Raw genomic sequence first — 18,525 nt, 5'->3', positions numbered from 1 at the left:
ACTGCAACCGAGGTACATGCCCTTAGCGGGAACTGACCGCTGAGTCAGACCGGCCAGGGCTGCCGATTGTTCTTTTATAAAAATTTTTTCAGTTTAAACACAGTTGTAGGGACATCGCAGGTCGCTATACAGTCTTCTAACAGACCAGAGCGCGTCCCTGTACTGAGTGCCCCAGCAGTGTGACTGAGCATAGGCAGAATGAACTGAGCTTTATCCATCTTCCTTTCTTCTCAAGTTCAGTGATCAAAGATAGTGGGCAATGGGAAATCCAGGAGACAGACAATGCTAGAAGGAAGATGAGAAGCTGAAGGCTTAGAAAATCAGTTTGTTCTTCTCTCCCTGTGACTTTTGAACACCTAAAATTGTTGAATGTACACATGGTCTCTGCAGTTCATTCCTAGGAGACGTTTCAAATAGTTACTTTCAGCAGCAATCCGGGTCACATTAGAACTTTCATGGGCCCCTTCCTCCATAGAAAAATATTAAAATATTGGTTTAAATATAAAACCAAAAAATAAAATATTGGTTTAAAGATTAATATATTCATAATATATATTAAAACATTTTCTTGGATCTCTAAAAGTAGTTAGACTTAGGCACTGTGCCAGATAGGTAAGTTGGCCCTGATAGCAATAATGGCATTTTTAAAAAATTCACTTCATCAAAGAGGTTACTTGTGTTTTGAGTGCTGACCAATTATTCTCTTAAACATATTTTTTTGAAGTGACAATTCTGATGCACTTTTTCCCTCCTATTCATATGTTGAGAGTAACAGCTTTTGTTGAACCGTGCATTTATCTCTCACTGTGTTTTTGTTTATCTCCTTCCTCTTGGCTGCTTGTAGTATGCACGAGCCAATTATCCCTAGAGGAGCCAGGCAAGGCCCCAGTCAGCTCAAGAGAACATGCAGTATTTTTGCGTATGAAGATATCAAGGAGGTACATAAAAGGAGGTATCTCCTACAGGTAGGTCCACTTAGTAGTACTCAGTGTTGTGTCATGTTCCTTCATTCAGAGGATGCATTATTTTAAAACTGATACATGCCATGAAAACCCTCTGCAGGATCTGCATCAACCCTTAGCATTGCGTAGATTATTCCTTAAACTCGGTGATGTGACAGACAAACGGACATTACATGGGTGCATAACTCTGTGCAATGCATCTTTTTTTTTTAAACACCACCTAAAACCTAAGTGATAGCTTTGTCATCGGTCCTTATCGAGAGCTATTCAAACCAATATTATAATTGTCTTTTAACATAAAAATTAAATCCTCATTATAATTTTACAAAATTACAACTTTATAATTATTTTATTTTACCATTCTATTATGAAATATTTTAGAAACAAATTGAGAACACATCTGTAGCAAATTGGCTCTTTTTATTTTGTGATTGAATCTGCTGGGATTTTATGACTCAATGTTCTTCAGTGAGTTAACTTTTTCATCATTTTAGAAATTGATAGCGGAAAAGTTAATATATAACCTTATTTGTGTTGTTCTTGATTTTTTTTTTCCCCCTGATCATTTCAGCCTAGTGCTGTAGAAGTTTTCTCTGGAGATGGACGGAATTACCTCCTTGCTTTTCAGAAGGGAATCAGAAATAAAGTCTATCAAAGGTATTGTTTACTAGGAATACTTGATAATGCTATCACTGGAAGAGATGGAAGGAAAACTATTACCAGTTTAGCTAATTTTTAAAAATCTAGAATTTAGATCAGTGAATTAACTTCTGTTTTGTTTTTTTGCCAGCCTCTTGAACCATGATTCTTCTAACTAGCTTTTATAATGATGCTATTTTATTTTGAAATGCCATTTTTTTCTTCTGGTAACTTATAGTCATCATCGAAAGCTACTTTCATCACTAAGTCTTGTGTCTCTAAATGTAAAAGGATTGTGAGAGTGTAGCTTCAGAAATAATACTTCAGGTTCAAAATAGGCTTTCTTCATATTGAACAGAGAAGACTGAGTTTCCTTAGAAATCACAGTCACATGAGACTTTCTCTGGCCTTGGAAGGGAAGCTGGATACCTTCCTTCATCATTGAAAAAGGAGTACAGCCAAATAAAGCAGTTCATCTGATCTAGCCCTATTTTATTTTTGGTAAAATGTATTTAAAATTTACATTGTAAAAAAATAAACAGTACATATCCATGGCACTCAAAGATATTTCTGTTGGATATATGAATAATAAGTCATTTATGAACAGATATAGATATGAGAGACCTTCTCTTATTCTTTGAAGGGTGTGTAGATCCCGCAAGCCCTCTAGTAAAGGAATTTTTCTATTTCAAGTCATTTCCATGAGGAACGGCTGATGCCAGGCAGCACTGCCAATCATTGCAGTACGGTAGTAGCCGCAGTGAGCGCCTGGGAAGGAGGGCGGGTCTGCACATGCAGAGGCTGCGCACGTTGATGGTAACCCAGAGCTGCCCTCCCGTGTGGGAAATGCTCCGTAAAGGGAATGACATTTTAGTTACCTATCTCATTACTCTCTAAAGATGGTGTTGTGTTCAATGCTAGGAAATTATCTGCTCTTAACTAGAAACTGTTACAAGGAGATGCTTTTATTTCTCTCAGAAATTTCTGTGTATATGCCAAATTCAGGGTCCACGTTCATTCCAAGAATTTCCACATAGTTCTCTTTGCCTTTTAAAAGTTTATGTTGACATTGTTAAGCAACTCTGAAAAATAAGCTTATCACATAAAGTTTCTTACCTTGTGTGTATCTTCATTAGTTTAGTGATGTATTTGTTCAGCCATCCAGACTCCTTACCTATGAGCCATTCATCACTCTTCAGGGCTTCATTAATTTAACTCAGTTCCTGCGAATCAGTGCTGCAAAGCCTTCTCTTCCGGTACCATGGCACACGTGTAAAATCTAGAATGATTGATTTCACTGTGGGCCTTTGTTGTTTGGCTATGGAAGCCACCATCTTACCCACATTGGAAACAGTGTCCTAACTATCGTGTGTTCCCATTTATTGGGGAATGGAGGGGTAAATGAAATAATTACGACATAAATGAGCCAGTCATCTTTTCTTAAGTTCTCATTAAATCCTGACTGAGACTTTATTTCCAATTGTTTGCTATTTTTAACTTTCCCAGGTTTCTGGCTGTAGTTCCATCTCTAACGGACAGTTCCGAGTCTGTATCTGGGCAAAGACCGAACACAAGTGTGGAGCAGGGGTAGGCTATCTGCTTCTTGCATTATACCTTAAAAGTGAAATTAGGATGTTTGTGTTTGGACAATATTATTTAATATTTCTGATGAGTGTTCTCTCTTCCTGGTGGTTGCACAAAATTGTTTGGTGACTGAAAACTAGAAGGGAAAAAAGAAAATGTATGTATGACCACTCACGTCAAATCAGTGCTCAGATTTTGATCTATTTTCTCGGAGTCTTTGAAGCATGCATCTATTCCTATATGCATAATTGAGTTCATATTGTACAAATTTCGGTCCTACTTCCTCCATTCAGTCTTATATGCAACTGTTTCCCCCTTCTATTTGTTTCTTTTTTATAATTAATACTGCAAGTGTGACTCCTGATATATTTTTTTTTAAGGTAAAGTCCCCTTAGTAAAATAAAGGGTATGAATTTGAAGGCTTTTGATGCACAAAACCAACTTAATTTCCATAAAATGTATGCACATTTGTATTCCACCATTTTTGGATTAATGTTCATTTGTGCCCATAAGATGCTTGTCAACTTTTTATATTTTTTAAAATTTTTATTGATTTTATAAAATGCTTTTTCAGTTTTTAAATGTGCATTTCTTATATTAGTAGTACTACAGCTCTGTAAATGTTTGTTAACCACTTAAAATCATCATTTGGGAAATTATCTATAATTTTGCTCATTTCTTTTCTGAGTTTGGTGGTGGTTTGATTTTTTTTCTATTAATTGAGATATAATTGACTTATAACATTATATTAGTTTCAGGCATATAATATAATGATTATATATACATATAATATATAGTGAGATGACTACCACAATAGTTAAATAGTTAACCTTGTCTCTTGAGTTATTATTAATTTGTATGGGATTTTTCTATAATAATATATTACACTTATCAAATTTGTTGCAGATTGCCCAGTTTTCCTCTTAATTTTGTTTCTTAACACTTAAATGTAAACCTCTGTTTTTATGTGTTGAAACCTATCAGTAGTTCCTGGTGCTCTTTTCAGCTGCTTTTACTCTTAGAAAGTCCTTCTGAGTGATAGAGCCGTTTGAAGCATTCACACGCCCAGCTCCATTTACAGTCCCTCGGAACTGGTAGTCCTTTATAATCCACTGGAACAGAGGCAGTGTTTTGGGGCTACAAATTAATTATTACGACATGCAGGAACATGACTTAAAACTTTCCTGGAAATCATGTAATTTGTAAATAAAACTTTAGTCCAGTCTGTGTATATATTAGATTTGTGTCTTTCTCATGAGGCTGTCACGTTTATTTTTCTTTAGCTGAGATTTAGCAAATACAAATGCTAATTATATGTTTTTATTAACCTCAGAAACATGTTCTGTTCCTAGTCATTTGTGTTGTTAATATCAATTTAGGAAGTGGAAGGCTCCCGTAGGGCCCACTGAGCCTTTTTTCTACTTGTGATCAAATTGCTAGTACTTTTAACTGCCTAGATCATCTTCAACTGCTATTTGGTTGTTCTTGATACTTTTTGTGCTGAATTGGCAGTTCTTAAAGAACTTCTAAAAGCTCAAAGGCAAGAAACAGAAATTCATTTCCAACTTGAATCTTCTCTCCCGTTCACTTTCTTTCAAAGCTGGGGAGTGATCATAGCTCTTCTTCTAGGGAGAGTGTCCTCTACATTCAATGTTCCTAATGGTAAGAATATATCCAAAAGTGGAAAGTGGTATCTGGACCATTGAGCTGAATCTATTAATTTCATTTCAGACAACAAAATGTATAGCTAAGTGTTTGCCTACTCTCCTGGTTCAGTGACCATTTTACAATCTTCAGAATTTTAATTATCAATGTTTTAAGGAAGGGTTTTATAGCATTCTATAAAAGGCTACTATCAAAAAAAAGTCCATAATTTTAAATGACCTGAACAGCAATGACTATGCTGTCAAAATAGTTATACTCTCATTCACTTTTAACATCTTTTTTAGGAAATATGCTACACACCTACTATGTACAAAATATGGTATACTGTTTCAGTTATTCCAACGTAATGTCTTTAAATCTTTCTACATAGTGATTATTGGAAAGAGTAGAAGGTTGGACTAGATCAGTGTTTTTAAAACTCTTTTGCCATAACCCACAGTAAAAAATAGAGCCTACATTGCATCCCAGGTCACACAAACTGAGTTAGAAACGCTAAGACAAAATTCACTGAAAATCCTTTCATTACTATGTGTGATGCCTTCCAATGTTCAGTGTTCTTCACTTCGATGCCACATTATTTCATATTTCAAGATTCTGATTGCAACCCACTAAACTGATTCTGTAACTCAGAAATAGGTGGTCCTGGTTTGAAAAGTTCCTAGACCATTTGACTTAAATTTTCAACTCTACACTTAGTTTTAAAATTCTACCGCCTACAATTTAATTATTTATTGTTTTCAGATCTGGGTTGCTTAGCACTTTGGTTGGAGAGAAGTCTGTCACTCAGAGATGGGAGGTAAGCTTGATGAAAACCTAAGCTTCCTTTGTGATTTATAGTTGGGTGGTATAAGTCATGCAGTTAAAAGCATTTTAATAACCTATAAAATATGTGCCATCGGAAAAAATGTCTTGTTTTTATTCTCTTTAGGAAAAGTTGTGATGTCTGAACTCTATAAGAAAGAAATTGTTCTTTACCTCATTGTGCATATAACATCTTAAAAACTGAACACAGTGGAGGTACATGATTGCTCTAAAACCCTTATTTCTCTCTCCCCAGAGAGGTGACATCAGTAACTTCCAGTATTTGATGCACTTGAACACTTTGGCCGGCAGATCGTATAATGACCTCATGCAATACCCCGTGTTTCCTTGGATCCTTGCGGATTACGACTCAGAGGTAAAGCTCAAGTCATTTTGTGTAAGTGGAACACATTTCCAAAGTAATTAAGAGATACTGCAATGGCTCAAATGTCTTATAGTTTAAAGTTCTCAGCAGGCACTTATTCCCAGAAGATGAGAAGAGCTTTAGCTTGGACTTGTGGAGAAGGTGGATAACTGACCAACATCTTGAGTATTCATTCATAACATCTATTTCATTTCCTTAAGCACTAATTAATTTGTATCCACTGGTGATGTCTCTCTGTTCTCTGTAGTGCAGCCAGTTCCAGAAACACAAATCTAACAGAGTCATCCCTCTGTTTAAAATGACTCAGTGAACCATGATCACAATTTGGAAAGAATTAAAAAACCCCAGTACTGTGCCCTTTACAGAGTAGCTCCTACGAACCTGTCCCTCCTTTATTCCCGGGATTGCTGTGTTTGGGCTACCCTGTCATTCCGACGTCTTCTGGAGAGTAGCTCTGCACACTTCTGGCTGGCGTGGCCCCCAGTGCTCGCATGGCTCCTCTCCTGTTCCAGGTCCACCTGGCTAGCACCGTTCCACCCTGCAGGACACATGCACGCATCAGCTCTGGGGAGCCTTCTGTCTGCTCTCTCCTCTTCCGCCCACACGCTGCCTGGAAGCTATATGTGGGACTTTCTTTTGCAGCATGTTGTAATCATCATTCATGTCTGAGCCAACTCAACTGTGAGGTCTTTGACACAAAGACTGTCTCATGTGTCTCTCAGTTCCCAACCCCTAGAATAATGCCTGATACTTAGTGTACACTTTAATGTTTGTTGACCTAAACAAAAAATATTAACAAGGTATTTTGCATATAGATTTTTGAGGGGACAAATGTAATAACAACTTATATTCATAAATATGGATCAGTTTCTCTGGCCCAAAACTTCTAAAATACAAGTTTGGCCCGACCAGTGTGGCTCAGTGGTTGAGCATCAACCCATGCACTAAGAGGTCACCAGTTCGATTCCCGCTCAGGGCATATGCCCAGGTTGTGGGCCCGATCCCCAGTGGGGACCATGCAGGAGGCGGCTGATCGATGTTCTCTCTCATTGATGTTTCTCTCTCTCTCTCCCTCTCCCTTTCTCTCTTGTTCTAAAATCAATAAAGGGAAAAAATTTTTAAATACAAGTTTGGCAAAATTGGTCAGTCATGATGTCCTATTGAAATAATACACATTAAATATCTCACAGGTGCATATTTCAAATTTCTGCTTTTAAAACCTTCAGGGGGTCAATTTGAGTTTCCTTACAAATATATGAATTAGGTCAACTGGAGATGAACGTTAAAGTAATCTGTGGTAGACTAAAAGATTCTATCTCAGTTGGAAGTCACCTCATCTGGTTTGATGTTGTCTTTTAGAGGTGAATGATTTCCTGAGAGCTCTTATTTCATTCCCACCTTTAAGAAGGAAATGCCCAGAAGTGAGGTTGGGGTGAAACGGGAGGAGGGGAAGAGAACAGAAAGGGGATTGGATCCTCCAGTTATGTGGGGGTGGGAGGATAAAGATGAATTGGAGCTTTTGTGTCCAGTCTCCTGCTGTGTCCTGCCCAAGACTGGGAAGGGTTTTCCCTCCTACATCTCATCCTCAGACATGGGTCCCGAGTGCCTTCCTCTGTGAACTCTTAATTTCCAAAGCAGCTGTCTTCCATTAACTGGCAAACTGCCATGTCCCTCTCTGTAATGTGAGAATGACCAGTAGGTACTTGGCTTGGAGTCCAGTTCTGCACGTGTGACCCTACAGACACTGCACGTTTACAAGTCACGGTTGTCGCCATAGCCACCGTATCTACATGGTGAGACTAGAGGGGGTACAGTAATGTGCAGTTGGGTTTTTTTGTATTTTAGGAGGTCGATCTTACTAATCCCAAGACATTTAGAAACCTGGCTAAGCCGATGGGAGCACAGACAGATGAACGATTAGCTCAATATAAGAAGCGATATAAAGACTGGGAAGATCCTAATGGTAAGTAACTTTTCTTGTCATTAGACTTTGTACCTAATTTCAAAAATAAGCCGCTACTTAGTGGTCTGACACCCTTGCACCTTTCCCCAAATCGCTTATCTGTCATTACCTCTGGATGTTACACGTGGTTACATGTGCACTCATCTAGACAGCGCTCAGAGTAGAAGGTCAGGTTTTACATGCCGACTGACGGCCACGCTTAGAAGGGGTTTTTGCAGTAGCCTGTCAGGCACTGGCAGGAAAGTCAGCATGCCTGCTTTGTACAGGGCAGAAAGTTTCCATCATAATGTGTCTTTGTTTTCACTCATATTTAGGCCAGGGACTACACTTTCATTTATTGACTGTTTTTGGAACCATTTTGCATTAATTGACTACCTTCTGCAATACTGTTCCATTTACTTGCTTTTTTAAAAAATTATTTTTATTAATTTGTTTTTGTTACAGATGTTTCTCCTTTTTCCTCCCTTGACACCCTCCTCCACATCCCCCCCGCCCCATCCCCAGCTTTATTGTCTATGTCCATTGGTTATGCATACATGCATATAAGTTCTGTGGTTTATCTCCCCCCCACCACCACCACCCCCTTTTCTGAGGTTTGTCAGTCTGTACCCTACCTCTATGTCTCTGGGTCAGTTTTGTTCATCAGTTTGTTTATAGTTCATTATATTCCACAAATAAGTGAGATCATATGATATTTGTATTTCTCTGCTTGGTTTGTTTCACTTAGCATAATACTCTCCAGGTCCCTCCATGTCATCTCAAAGGATAAGAGATCTATCTTTCTTACAGCTGCACAGTATTTCATTGTGTACATGTACCACAGCTTTTTTATCCACTCATCTACTGATGGACACTTGGGGGTTTCCAGATCTTAGCTATTGTAAATAATGCTGCTATGAATATAGGGGTACATATATTCTTTCTGATTGGTGTTTCAGGCTTCTTAGGGTATATTCCTAGAAGTGGGATCACTGGGTCAAATGGAAGTTCAATTTTTAATTTTTTGAGGTAACACCATATTGTTTCCCATAGTGGCTGCACCAATCTGCATTCCCACCACCAGTGTACTAGAGTCCCCTTTTCTCCAACCAACACCCTCGCTAACACTTGTTGTTTGATGATTTGTTGATGGTGGCCATTCTGACAGGTGTGAGGTGATACCTCATTGTTTTAATTTGCATCTCTCTGATGATTAGTGATGTTGAGCATTTTTCATATGTCTCTTAGCCATTTGTATGTCCTGTTTGGAGAGGTATCTATTTAGCTCCTCTGGCCTTTTTTTAATTGGGTTCTTTGTCTTCTTTTGTTGAGTTGTATGAGCACTCTATATATTTTGGAAATAAACCCCTTATCTGATGCATCATTGGCAGTTATGGTCTCCCATATAGTGGGTTCCCTTTCCATTTTGATGATTGTTTCTTTTGCTGTGCAGAAGCTTTTTTTTTAGTTTGATGTAGTCCCGTGTGTTCATTTTCTTCTTTGTTTCTCTTGCCGTAGGTATTGTATCAGTGAAAATTCTGCTGCGTATGATGTCCGAAATTTTGTTGCCTACATTTTTTTTCTAGAATTTTTATGGATTCATGAGTTACGTTTAAGTCTTTTAACTATTTTGAGTTTATTCTTGTGTATGGTGTAACTTGGTGGTCTACCTTCTTTTTTTTGCAAGTAGCTGTTTAATTTTCCTAACACCATTTATTAGACTGTCTTGACTCCACTGTATGCTCTTGCCACCTTCATCAAATATTAATTGACCATATTGTCTTGGGTCAATTTCTGCGTTCTCTTTTCTGTTCCATTGATCTATCTGTCTGTTCTTGTGCCATCACCAGGCTGTTTTGATTACAGTGGCTTTGTAGTATAACCTGATATCTGGTAACATGATCCATCCTACTTTGTTCTTTTTATTCAAGATTGCTGTGGCTATTCGGGGTCTTTTTGGTTTCATATAAACTTTTGGAGTGTTTGTTCCAGTTCTGTGAAATATGTCGTTGATATTTTGATGGGAATTACATTGAATCTATAGATTGCTTTGGGTAGTATGGACATTTTAATGATGTTAATTCTTCCAATCCATGAACAAGGTATGTGCTTCCACTATTTTATAACTTCCTCTATTTCTTTTTTCAATGTCCTATAGTTTTCTGTGAAGAGGTTCTTCTTTGGTTAAGTTTATTCCTAGGTATCTTAATTTTTTTGCTGCAATGGTAAATGGGATTGTTTTTTTAGTTTCTCTTTCTGTGAGTTCATCATTGTTGTATAAGAATGCCGTCAATTTCTTGATGTTAATTTCGTATCCTGCTACTTTGCCAAATTCATTGATTAACTTTAGTAGATTTTTGATGGAGTCTTTAGGGTTTTCTATATACAATGTCATGTTATCTGCAAATAATGACAGTTTCACTTCCTCCTTTCCAGTTTGGATCCCTTTTATTTTTTCTTCATGTTTACTAATTGCTGTGGCTAAGGCTTCCAGTACTATGTTGAATAAGAGTGGTGAAAGTGGACATCCCTGTCTTGTTCCCGTTCTTAAGGGGAATGCTTTTAGTTTTTGCCTATTGAGTATGATGTTGGCTGTAGGTCTTTCATATATGGCCTTTATTATGTCTAGATATGATCCCTCTATTCCCACCTTGCTGACCGCTTTTATCAGAAATGGGTGCTGGATTTTGTCGAATGCTTTTTCAGCATCTATTGATATGATCATATGGTTTTTATCTTTCATTTTATTTATGTGGTGTATCACATTTATTGATTTGTGAATATTGTACCAACCCTGCATCCCTGGGATGAATCCCACTTGGTCATGATGAATAATTTTTTTGATGTATTGCTGGATCTGATTTGCTAATATTTTGTTAAGGATTTTGGCATCTGTATATATCAGAGATATTGGCCTGTAGTTTTCTTTCTTTGTAGTGTCTTTATCCGGTTTTGGAATTAGGATTATGCTGGCTTCATAAAATGTGTTTGGAAGTGTTCTGTCTTCTTGGATAGTTTGGAATTGTTTGAGGAGAATGAGTATTAGCTCTTCTTTGAATGTTCAGTAAAACTCCCCTGTGAAGCCATCCAGGCCTGGGCTTTTGTTTGTTGGGAGTTTCTTAATTATATCTTCAATTTCTTTTGTTGTTATTGGTCTGTTCAAGTTTCCTATCTCTTCCTAGTTCAGTTTTGGGAGGCTGTGTGTTTCTAGAAATTTTTCCATTTCTCCTAGATTGTCCAATTTGTTGGCGTATAATTGTTCATAGTATGTTTCAATTATCCTTTGTATTTCTGTGGTGTCAGTTGTTACTTTGCTTCTTTCATATCTGATTTTGTTTATTTGGTTTCTCTCTTTTTGTTTCTTGGTGAGTCTGGCTAAACGTCCATTGATCTTGTTTATCTTTTCAAAGAACCAGCTTTTTGTTTCATTGATCTTTTGAATTGTTTTTTTGGTCTCTATGTCATTTATTTCTGCTCTGACCTTTACTGTTTCCTTCCCCCTAATAGCTCTGGGTTTTTGTTTTTGTTTACTTTCTAATTCTTTAAGTTGTAGGGTTAGAAAGTCAATTAGGAATTTTTTTTGTTTCTTGAGGTGGGCCTGTAGTGTTAGGCTTCCCTCTCAGGACTGCTTTTGCTGTGTCCCATAGATTTTGTGTTGTTGTGTGTTTGTTACTTGCTTATCATGTGTGCCCTGCAAACAAGCAAAACACAGAAAGAAAAAAAGAAACTAAGCCTAACAGTCTTCCATATGTGGACCCGCCCCCCAAGAAGAGTAGTAAAAATTACATAATATTTATAGACAATTTAGAGAAATATAGCGTTAAACAGTAAGAACTTAATGAAAAGTATCTATAAGTCAGTATCATGCTTTAGTGGAGATGGTTTGCTCTTAAGAGTTACCTGTTCAATAACCCTGAAAACATAAATTGCTAAATATACGAAGTTTGGGGGGAGCAGCGCCGAATCATACTTACTTCTGATTCCTGCCCAGTGTGTGAGGGTCCGCAGTGCCGTCCTGAGGCTTCCACGCCGCCGCTGCCAGCACGCACGTGTGCGTGTGTAGTCACCACGCGTCAGATTTTCAAGCCCCTAAATGCTGATTTCATTTTTTATATTTGCTCTTTTGTGTCCAATTATGCTGTAATTGTTTTGAACAGGAGAAACTCCAGCCTACCACTATGGGACCCACTATTCCTCTGCAATGATTGTGGCTTCATACCTAGTGAGGATGGAGCCTTTTACACAGATCTTCTTAAGGCTGCAGGTAAAAGCTAAATTCAGAATGTTCCCATTCCATACAAGCCTTCTTTCTATTTAAAACTATTGCTTTTTAATAAACACTGTTATCTTGCCTTACAAGAAGACCTGTAATCAAACATAATTAAAGTGAAATTTTGCTTGACCCAAATTAATGAATAAACTAGAATTTGTTAACAATAAACAAGTGCCAAGGTCCTTAGGTCAAATAAGCAAGCAGCATGTGCTTTCTAGCCATGCGTATGGAATTGAGCCTTAACTGGTTGAATTCAGCAAACATTAAAAAAAGTAATATAGTGTAGCTCATTTGCTATCTTCTCTATTATAACTGCTGTTCTCCACATTCTCTTTCCTTTATTCAGACAGTGTTCTGGCTGCTCAGAGGACGTTAGAACAAAAACGAAAGCCCTGCCTTGTATACTACTTTGGTTGAGGGAGTCAGATAAACAAAATAAACAACTATATTGTCCACTGTTTCAGAATGTGATAACTGTTTTCAGAAAAATATAGATCAGGGAAAGGGAAATAGGAAGTACTGGAATGGGAGGTGGGGGAGGTTATGATGCATTTTGAAAGAGTGGTCAGAGTAGGTCCACTTTGAAAGGTGACATGTGAACAGAAACTTGAAGTAACGGAGGGAGTTACCTGTGCCAGTATCAGGAGAAGTGCCTTCTGGGCAAAGGGAACAGCCCATGCGAGGGCCCTAGGTCAGGTGTATGCCTGAGATGCTTGAGGAACAGCAAGGAGGCCAGTGTGTGTGGAGCAGAGTAAGTGTGGGGACAGTCATAGAGGCCATTCTGTGGCAGCCGTTGATGGGTATTATGTGGACTTTGGCATCTCCCCACAGTGACTTCATCAGAGAGACAAGTACTCTGTGTTCACATAAAACACAGCAGGGGAGCTTGATTGAGGAAGGGGGCGGTGTATCTGTGAGGCTGTGTAAGCAAAAGAAATCCCATTTCTTTAGAATTTATTTTGTCTATATCTTTTTTATCACCTTCCTAGTTCTCTCCACTTAACGTCATACGTGTGAGAATTTCAGTGTCATGTCATTTATGAAATTAGTCAAGCACATATATAACTTGAACATCTCCAGCTATAAATGACTACGTTACAATCTTCAAGAGAGCATCATCAAAATGTGGAAGAGTTCGTATTCCTTATTGCCTTGCCTCTCTGTAAAAACTAGTCTTTTTTAAATGACTTTTAAAGTTTTTACATTTGGATTTCGCTTTGATTACAAAACAAATACATTGAGCACCCTTTGCAAGACTACCCCAGAAAAAATTAATTGGGTTAATTTTCTTTTTGTGAGCACTTAAAATGTCGTGTATTTGACATAGGATGATGGGAAATGGAAATGTCAGCAAATGTTTATTTAGGATGTTCAAGCCCTAGAGCTTGCCCGATGCTGTGAGGTGGGAATGTTCTCTAACAGGAAGGTGCCTTCTCACTCTGCCCACAGGGAGGCCACTTTGACCTGGCTGACCGGATGTTCCACAGTGTGCGAGAGGCCTGGTATTCGGCATCGAAGCACAACATGGCAGACGTGAAAGAACTGATCCCAGAATTCTTTTACTTACCCGAGTTCCTGCTTAACTCCAACAACTTCGACCTGGGTACGTAGAGCGGTGGCACGGTCCCGGAAATGCTGTCCAGGAAGAGAGGGTAGGAATGAGTCACTTCTCTGAAGGTTGTCTGCAGTGTACACTGACCACGGCTGTGTGGCTTCAGCTGCTGCTGTTTACTGTAATTAGGTGTCTGCAATTAAATAGAAAAAGAAAAATAGCTGTTTCAAACCTAGAGCCTGGGAAGCATTTATAAATTGACACAGATTACATCTGCTAGTCCGAACATTGTATTTCAGGGAAAAGGAAGGTGAGGTGAAAATGTATTTGAAAATTATTACAATTGAAACCCATTAATAGCCAAGAGTGTTGTATCCGAATTTTCATGTATTATTTAAATCTTATGTATTGCTTGGGGCATTCTCAGCTTACATGCTAATATGCTTTAAAGTTAGAATTTCAGAGTAACTTTAAGTAAACTCTTTTCTTTATCCTGTTAGGGTACTATTTTCTAGGGGAAAAAGGGACTCAGTCACCATTTATAAGGAGGAGAGAGGTGTCCTCAGCGCCCTGCTCCCAGCGTGTTATCTAGCAGTCACAGGACACGGAGTTCACTCTGGTTACAGTTTCTTGGAACACAGTTTGCTGATCTATGTTTCTGGTTATTTCTTTTAAAACATATCAGAATTCCATTGTTTCCTCTGTAGGATATTCCTGCCAGATATTGTTCTGTTTTATTTATTTTTATACCTTGTACTTTATACTGTATTTAAAAGTTCAACATGTAAATCATTACTATACTACCTCAAAATGTTTCCTTAACAGAAAATTTAGGGAACTATTTATATCTAATGATTTGAGTAATTATTTTCTTATTTTTTTAATTTTTACTTCATTATTCACCAGTGGTCCTAACCTTGTGAAATTATAGCCCCAGGCCCAGTGGGAACCGTACTAAGTCTCTCTCAGTAGCCCCAGCAAAAGTCCTGAATTTGAGTCTCATTTCTGCTGACTGTCCTGGAGCTCACCTTTGAGTAGCTGAAGATCCAGGTTCTAGGACTTGGAGTTGGAGGGGAGGGATGGTTCCTAGAAGGAACAGAATACAGGGTAAACAAGAAGAAACAACTGATGTGTACACAGCATTAGAATACGGCTCCACATTAGAGTTATGCTGTGTCCACTTACAGTTCTCCTTTGGAGAATGTATTCTTCCCTAGGGACACCACTTTCAAAGCCACAAATATAGAAAGGTACAGAGAGAAAGAGATACCCTCAATCTTTCAGAAACAAGGAATCCATTATAACAATATATGTTGCAAAAATATTTTAGCCAGAGTACTTACACTCCCAGCCAAATGCTCCACTTTCAAATGAGGAATAAAAGAAGGGTCGTGTATCTTTGTCATGTTCACCTTCAAAACAAATCATCTTTCTTCCATGAAATCACAGACTTTTTAAAACACTATTTGCATTTAAAACAATATTTATGCTAAAGCCATAAAAGTCAGAGAAAAACATAGGGTTAAATCTTCGTGGCCTTGTATTTGGTAGTGCAGTCTTAGACAGGCTATGAAAAGCACAAGCAGTAGCAACAATAAAAGAGAAAGTGCAATTGATCAAAATTTTAAAACTTCTGCATTCAGGGACATTGTACAGAAAGTGAAAAGAAAACCTTCAGAATGGGAGAAAATATTTGCAAATGCTATATCTTATGAGGGCCTAGTGTCCAGAATAGGAAGACTTCTTACCAGTCAACAACAAAAAGAAAAACAACCCAGCAAAGGACCCGAATTGACCTTTCTCCAAAGAAATTAGTCAAATGCCCAATAAGCACATGAAAGATGTTCAGTATCAGTAGTCATTAGGGAAATGTAAATCAAAACTACAGTGAGGTGCCACTTTACATCTAAGTGTGGCTTATAACGGGAGGGAAAGCACACTAACAGAGAACATCAAGGACTGTTGAGAAATTAGAACCTTTGTACATTGCTGATGGGAATGTAAAATAGTTCAGTGTCTGTGGGAAACAGTTTGGTGGTTCTTCAGAAAGTTAAACATAGTCCTGGCCAGTTTGCCCAGTGGTTAGAGCGTTGGCCTGCGGACCAAAGGGTTACGGGTTTGATCCCGAACCCTGGTCAGGGTTGTGCAGTAGGCAACCAATTGATGTGTCTCTCTCACTCTTCCTCTTTCCTTCCACTCTATCTAAAAATCAGTGGAAAAATATCCTCAGGTGAGGATTGACAAAGAAAAAAAATTAAATATAGAATTAACATATGACCCAGTAATTCCACTCCTAGGTATATGTCCAGAAGAACTGAAACAGGGAATCAAGTTCATGTACCGTCATGTTCAAAGAGGCACTGTCTACAATAACCACATCACTATCAGTGAATAAACAAATTGTGGAATATATATATAATAGAATATTATTCAGCCTAAGGTATGAAGTACCGATAAATGCTGCAACCTGGATGAACCTCAAAGCATTATGCTTAGTGAAAGAAGCCAGACACAGAAGGTCACATACTGTGTGATTCCCTGTATGTGGAATATCCTGAATAGAATATGGTTTCCGGGGTTAGGGGGTGGGTGAGAGGAGTGGGGAGCAACTGCTTAGCAGTATAAGGTTTCCTTCGGGGGTGATGAAAATGTTTTGGGACTAGAGAGGTTATGGCTGCACAACACTGTAAAAGTACTAAGTGCCACTGAGTTGTTCACTTTGAGATAGTTACTTTTATGTTATGTGAATTTCACCTCAATAAAAAGAAAGCAATGGAACACTATGCCTCTTCTCTCAGAAAAGATAGTAAATGGTTTAAAAGAAAAAGCACTAGGTTTTTTTTCCCTCCTTCTCGAATGAGGAGCATTCATCCCTGGTCTCTGTCCTCGTGCACTGAGGTATGTGCATGGCGGGGAGCTGCAGAGTGGCAGAGTTAGGCAGACCCAGACTTCCGCCGGCCTTGTTCCCTGTTAGTGACATTTTAAAACTGCAGATAGTGCTGATTACATGCAGTCATATATAATTATTTAGGAATTATGAGCAAAATTTTGAATAGTAGATTATATCTGAAATAGCCTGGGAATTATTCTTGCTTCTCAGTATAAAAAAATTAGGCCTGAAGGGCATTTCAAGAGGACTGGAATTGAGGTGTGAAAGGGGGAGTGCTTGTAATAACTTGATTGTTTTTTTTATTTTTTTAAGTCATGGTAATTTTTCCAAATCAAGACATTCCTTTAAACAATAAACTGATCTTTGTATCTCTCACTTAATATCACATTGTAAATAAGCCCATCAAATAACAATGATGAAAACAAGAGTGTTTCTAAGGGAAATATTTTTATTGGCTTGGAGCTGTCTTTGTGTTCCAAAATTTAAACAATTGCACTTCTCTATGAAAATTTCTAATACAACTGTTTACCTAACCAACTGCTGTTTAGCTAGTGAGGCAACATTATTGTTTATAGAGTCAGTTTTTACAGTGATCATATGATTTGTATCTACCAAAACTGTAAGCTAAAGTTATTTTTAAAAGAAAGAAAAAGGACCTGTTTCCTTAGATTTAAGTCCCATTTAATGTGTTCATTGTGGATAGATTTCATAGCAAATGGTTTCTTTAATATCTTAGAGATTATTTGACTATGACTGAAATTAGCAGAATACATTATTTTAACAGTTCCTTAAAATAACAAAAATACATGGACTACATATCACTTGGTGTGCCTTATCACGTGTTAATGCTTCTGTTTCCACCAGGTAGCCCCAGCGTCTTTCCAAGTGCTTTTCTGTCAGCAAAAAGTTGTTTCAGATTTTATTTCTTTAATGTGAATCTTTAAAGCAAAATACATATCAGTTCAGCATAGCTCTCTGGAGAATTTAAGAATCAGAAATATGAGAAACCACATGTATCCTAAATTCTCAAGGACAGTGGTGCTTTCATTTCTTAAGCAAAAAGAGCAAACTGAAAGTTACTGAGGAGTTAGGTGTTCTTTCAATAACCTCCTCAATGTGAATGGCAAAATTTTGCCAAAACATTAAGATAAGAAATTCAGTACTAGTTACTGTTGATGACTCGCCAAATGCTTTAAGCACTGTGGAAAAGCCTGAAAAAGTAAGAGTTCAGAGAAATGTTAATGATCTTCCAAATGAGCCATCCATCCTAAGGGGATTGAATTTGAGGGTTTTTTCCAAACTCAAAACAGTAGCCCCATAAAATGTTTCATTAAGGACTCCTGTGCTCAGGTAAATTTCAGACCTGTTCTAATATCCCTCCTAGAGAAGAGCAGTGTGTCTGTCCAAAGAGTCACACAGGAAAGAAAGATGTTGAACTTTGCATAACTCAGCATTTCCTGAGCTCATTTGACCGTGAGCGCTCCTCCGTTTTGCTAACACATAAATCTCTCTGAGAAAGTGCACTGAGGATCAGTCTTAGGAAAATACCAGAGTAGATGATCTCTGAGGGTCCTTTCTGTTGGTAAGATTTCATGGTTCTGATGAATCCAAACCCCCGTTCCTCTCTTACTTTAATATGAAGTTATTTATTACATTTTTTCCATCTTCTTTTTAATGTATCCAACTGCACAGGCTGTAAACAAAATGGCACCAAGCTTGGAGATGTCATCCTTCCACCCTGGGCAAAGGGGGACCCACGAGAATTCATCAGAGTCCACCGAGAGGTAAGGGGAGTACACCTTGCAGATGAACTTGGATTTCATTGGGTCATT

At 38.0% G+C, this 18,525-nt stretch overlaps 1 protein-coding gene across 1 annotated transcript in view; it reads left to right on the top strand.

Annotated features, from left to right (window-relative positions):
• Positions 1–18,525, top strand: part of WDFY3 (WD repeat and FYVE domain containing 3) — a 251,523-nt gene that overhangs the window by 213,368 nt on the left and 19,630 nt on the right. The window contains exons 48-56 of the mRNA XM_036256644.1: positions 845–965; positions 1,534–1,619; positions 3,108–3,188; positions 5,592–5,646; positions 5,908–6,048; positions 7,882–7,999; positions 12,136–12,242; positions 13,701–13,854; positions 18,386–18,477. Coding sequence (XP_036112537.1) covers positions 845–965; positions 1,534–1,619; positions 3,108–3,188; positions 5,592–5,646; positions 5,908–6,048; positions 7,882–7,999; positions 12,136–12,242; positions 13,701–13,854; positions 18,386–18,477 — 955 coding nt within the window. The remainder of the gene's footprint in view (positions 1–844; positions 966–1,533; positions 1,620–3,107; positions 3,189–5,591; positions 5,647–5,907; positions 6,049–7,881; positions 8,000–12,135; positions 12,243–13,700; positions 13,855–18,385; positions 18,478–18,525) is intronic.

The sequence above is a fragment of the Molossus molossus genome, unplaced genomic scaffold (assembly GCF_014108415.1).
Source record: "Molossus molossus isolate mMolMol1 unplaced genomic scaffold, mMolMol1.p scaffold_m16_p_1, whole genome shotgun sequence".
In the NCBI taxonomy this organism is placed as follows: domain Eukaryota; kingdom Metazoa; phylum Chordata; class Mammalia; order Chiroptera; family Molossidae; genus Molossus; species Molossus molossus.
This window is presented reverse-complemented; position numbering and strand designations above follow the sequence as displayed.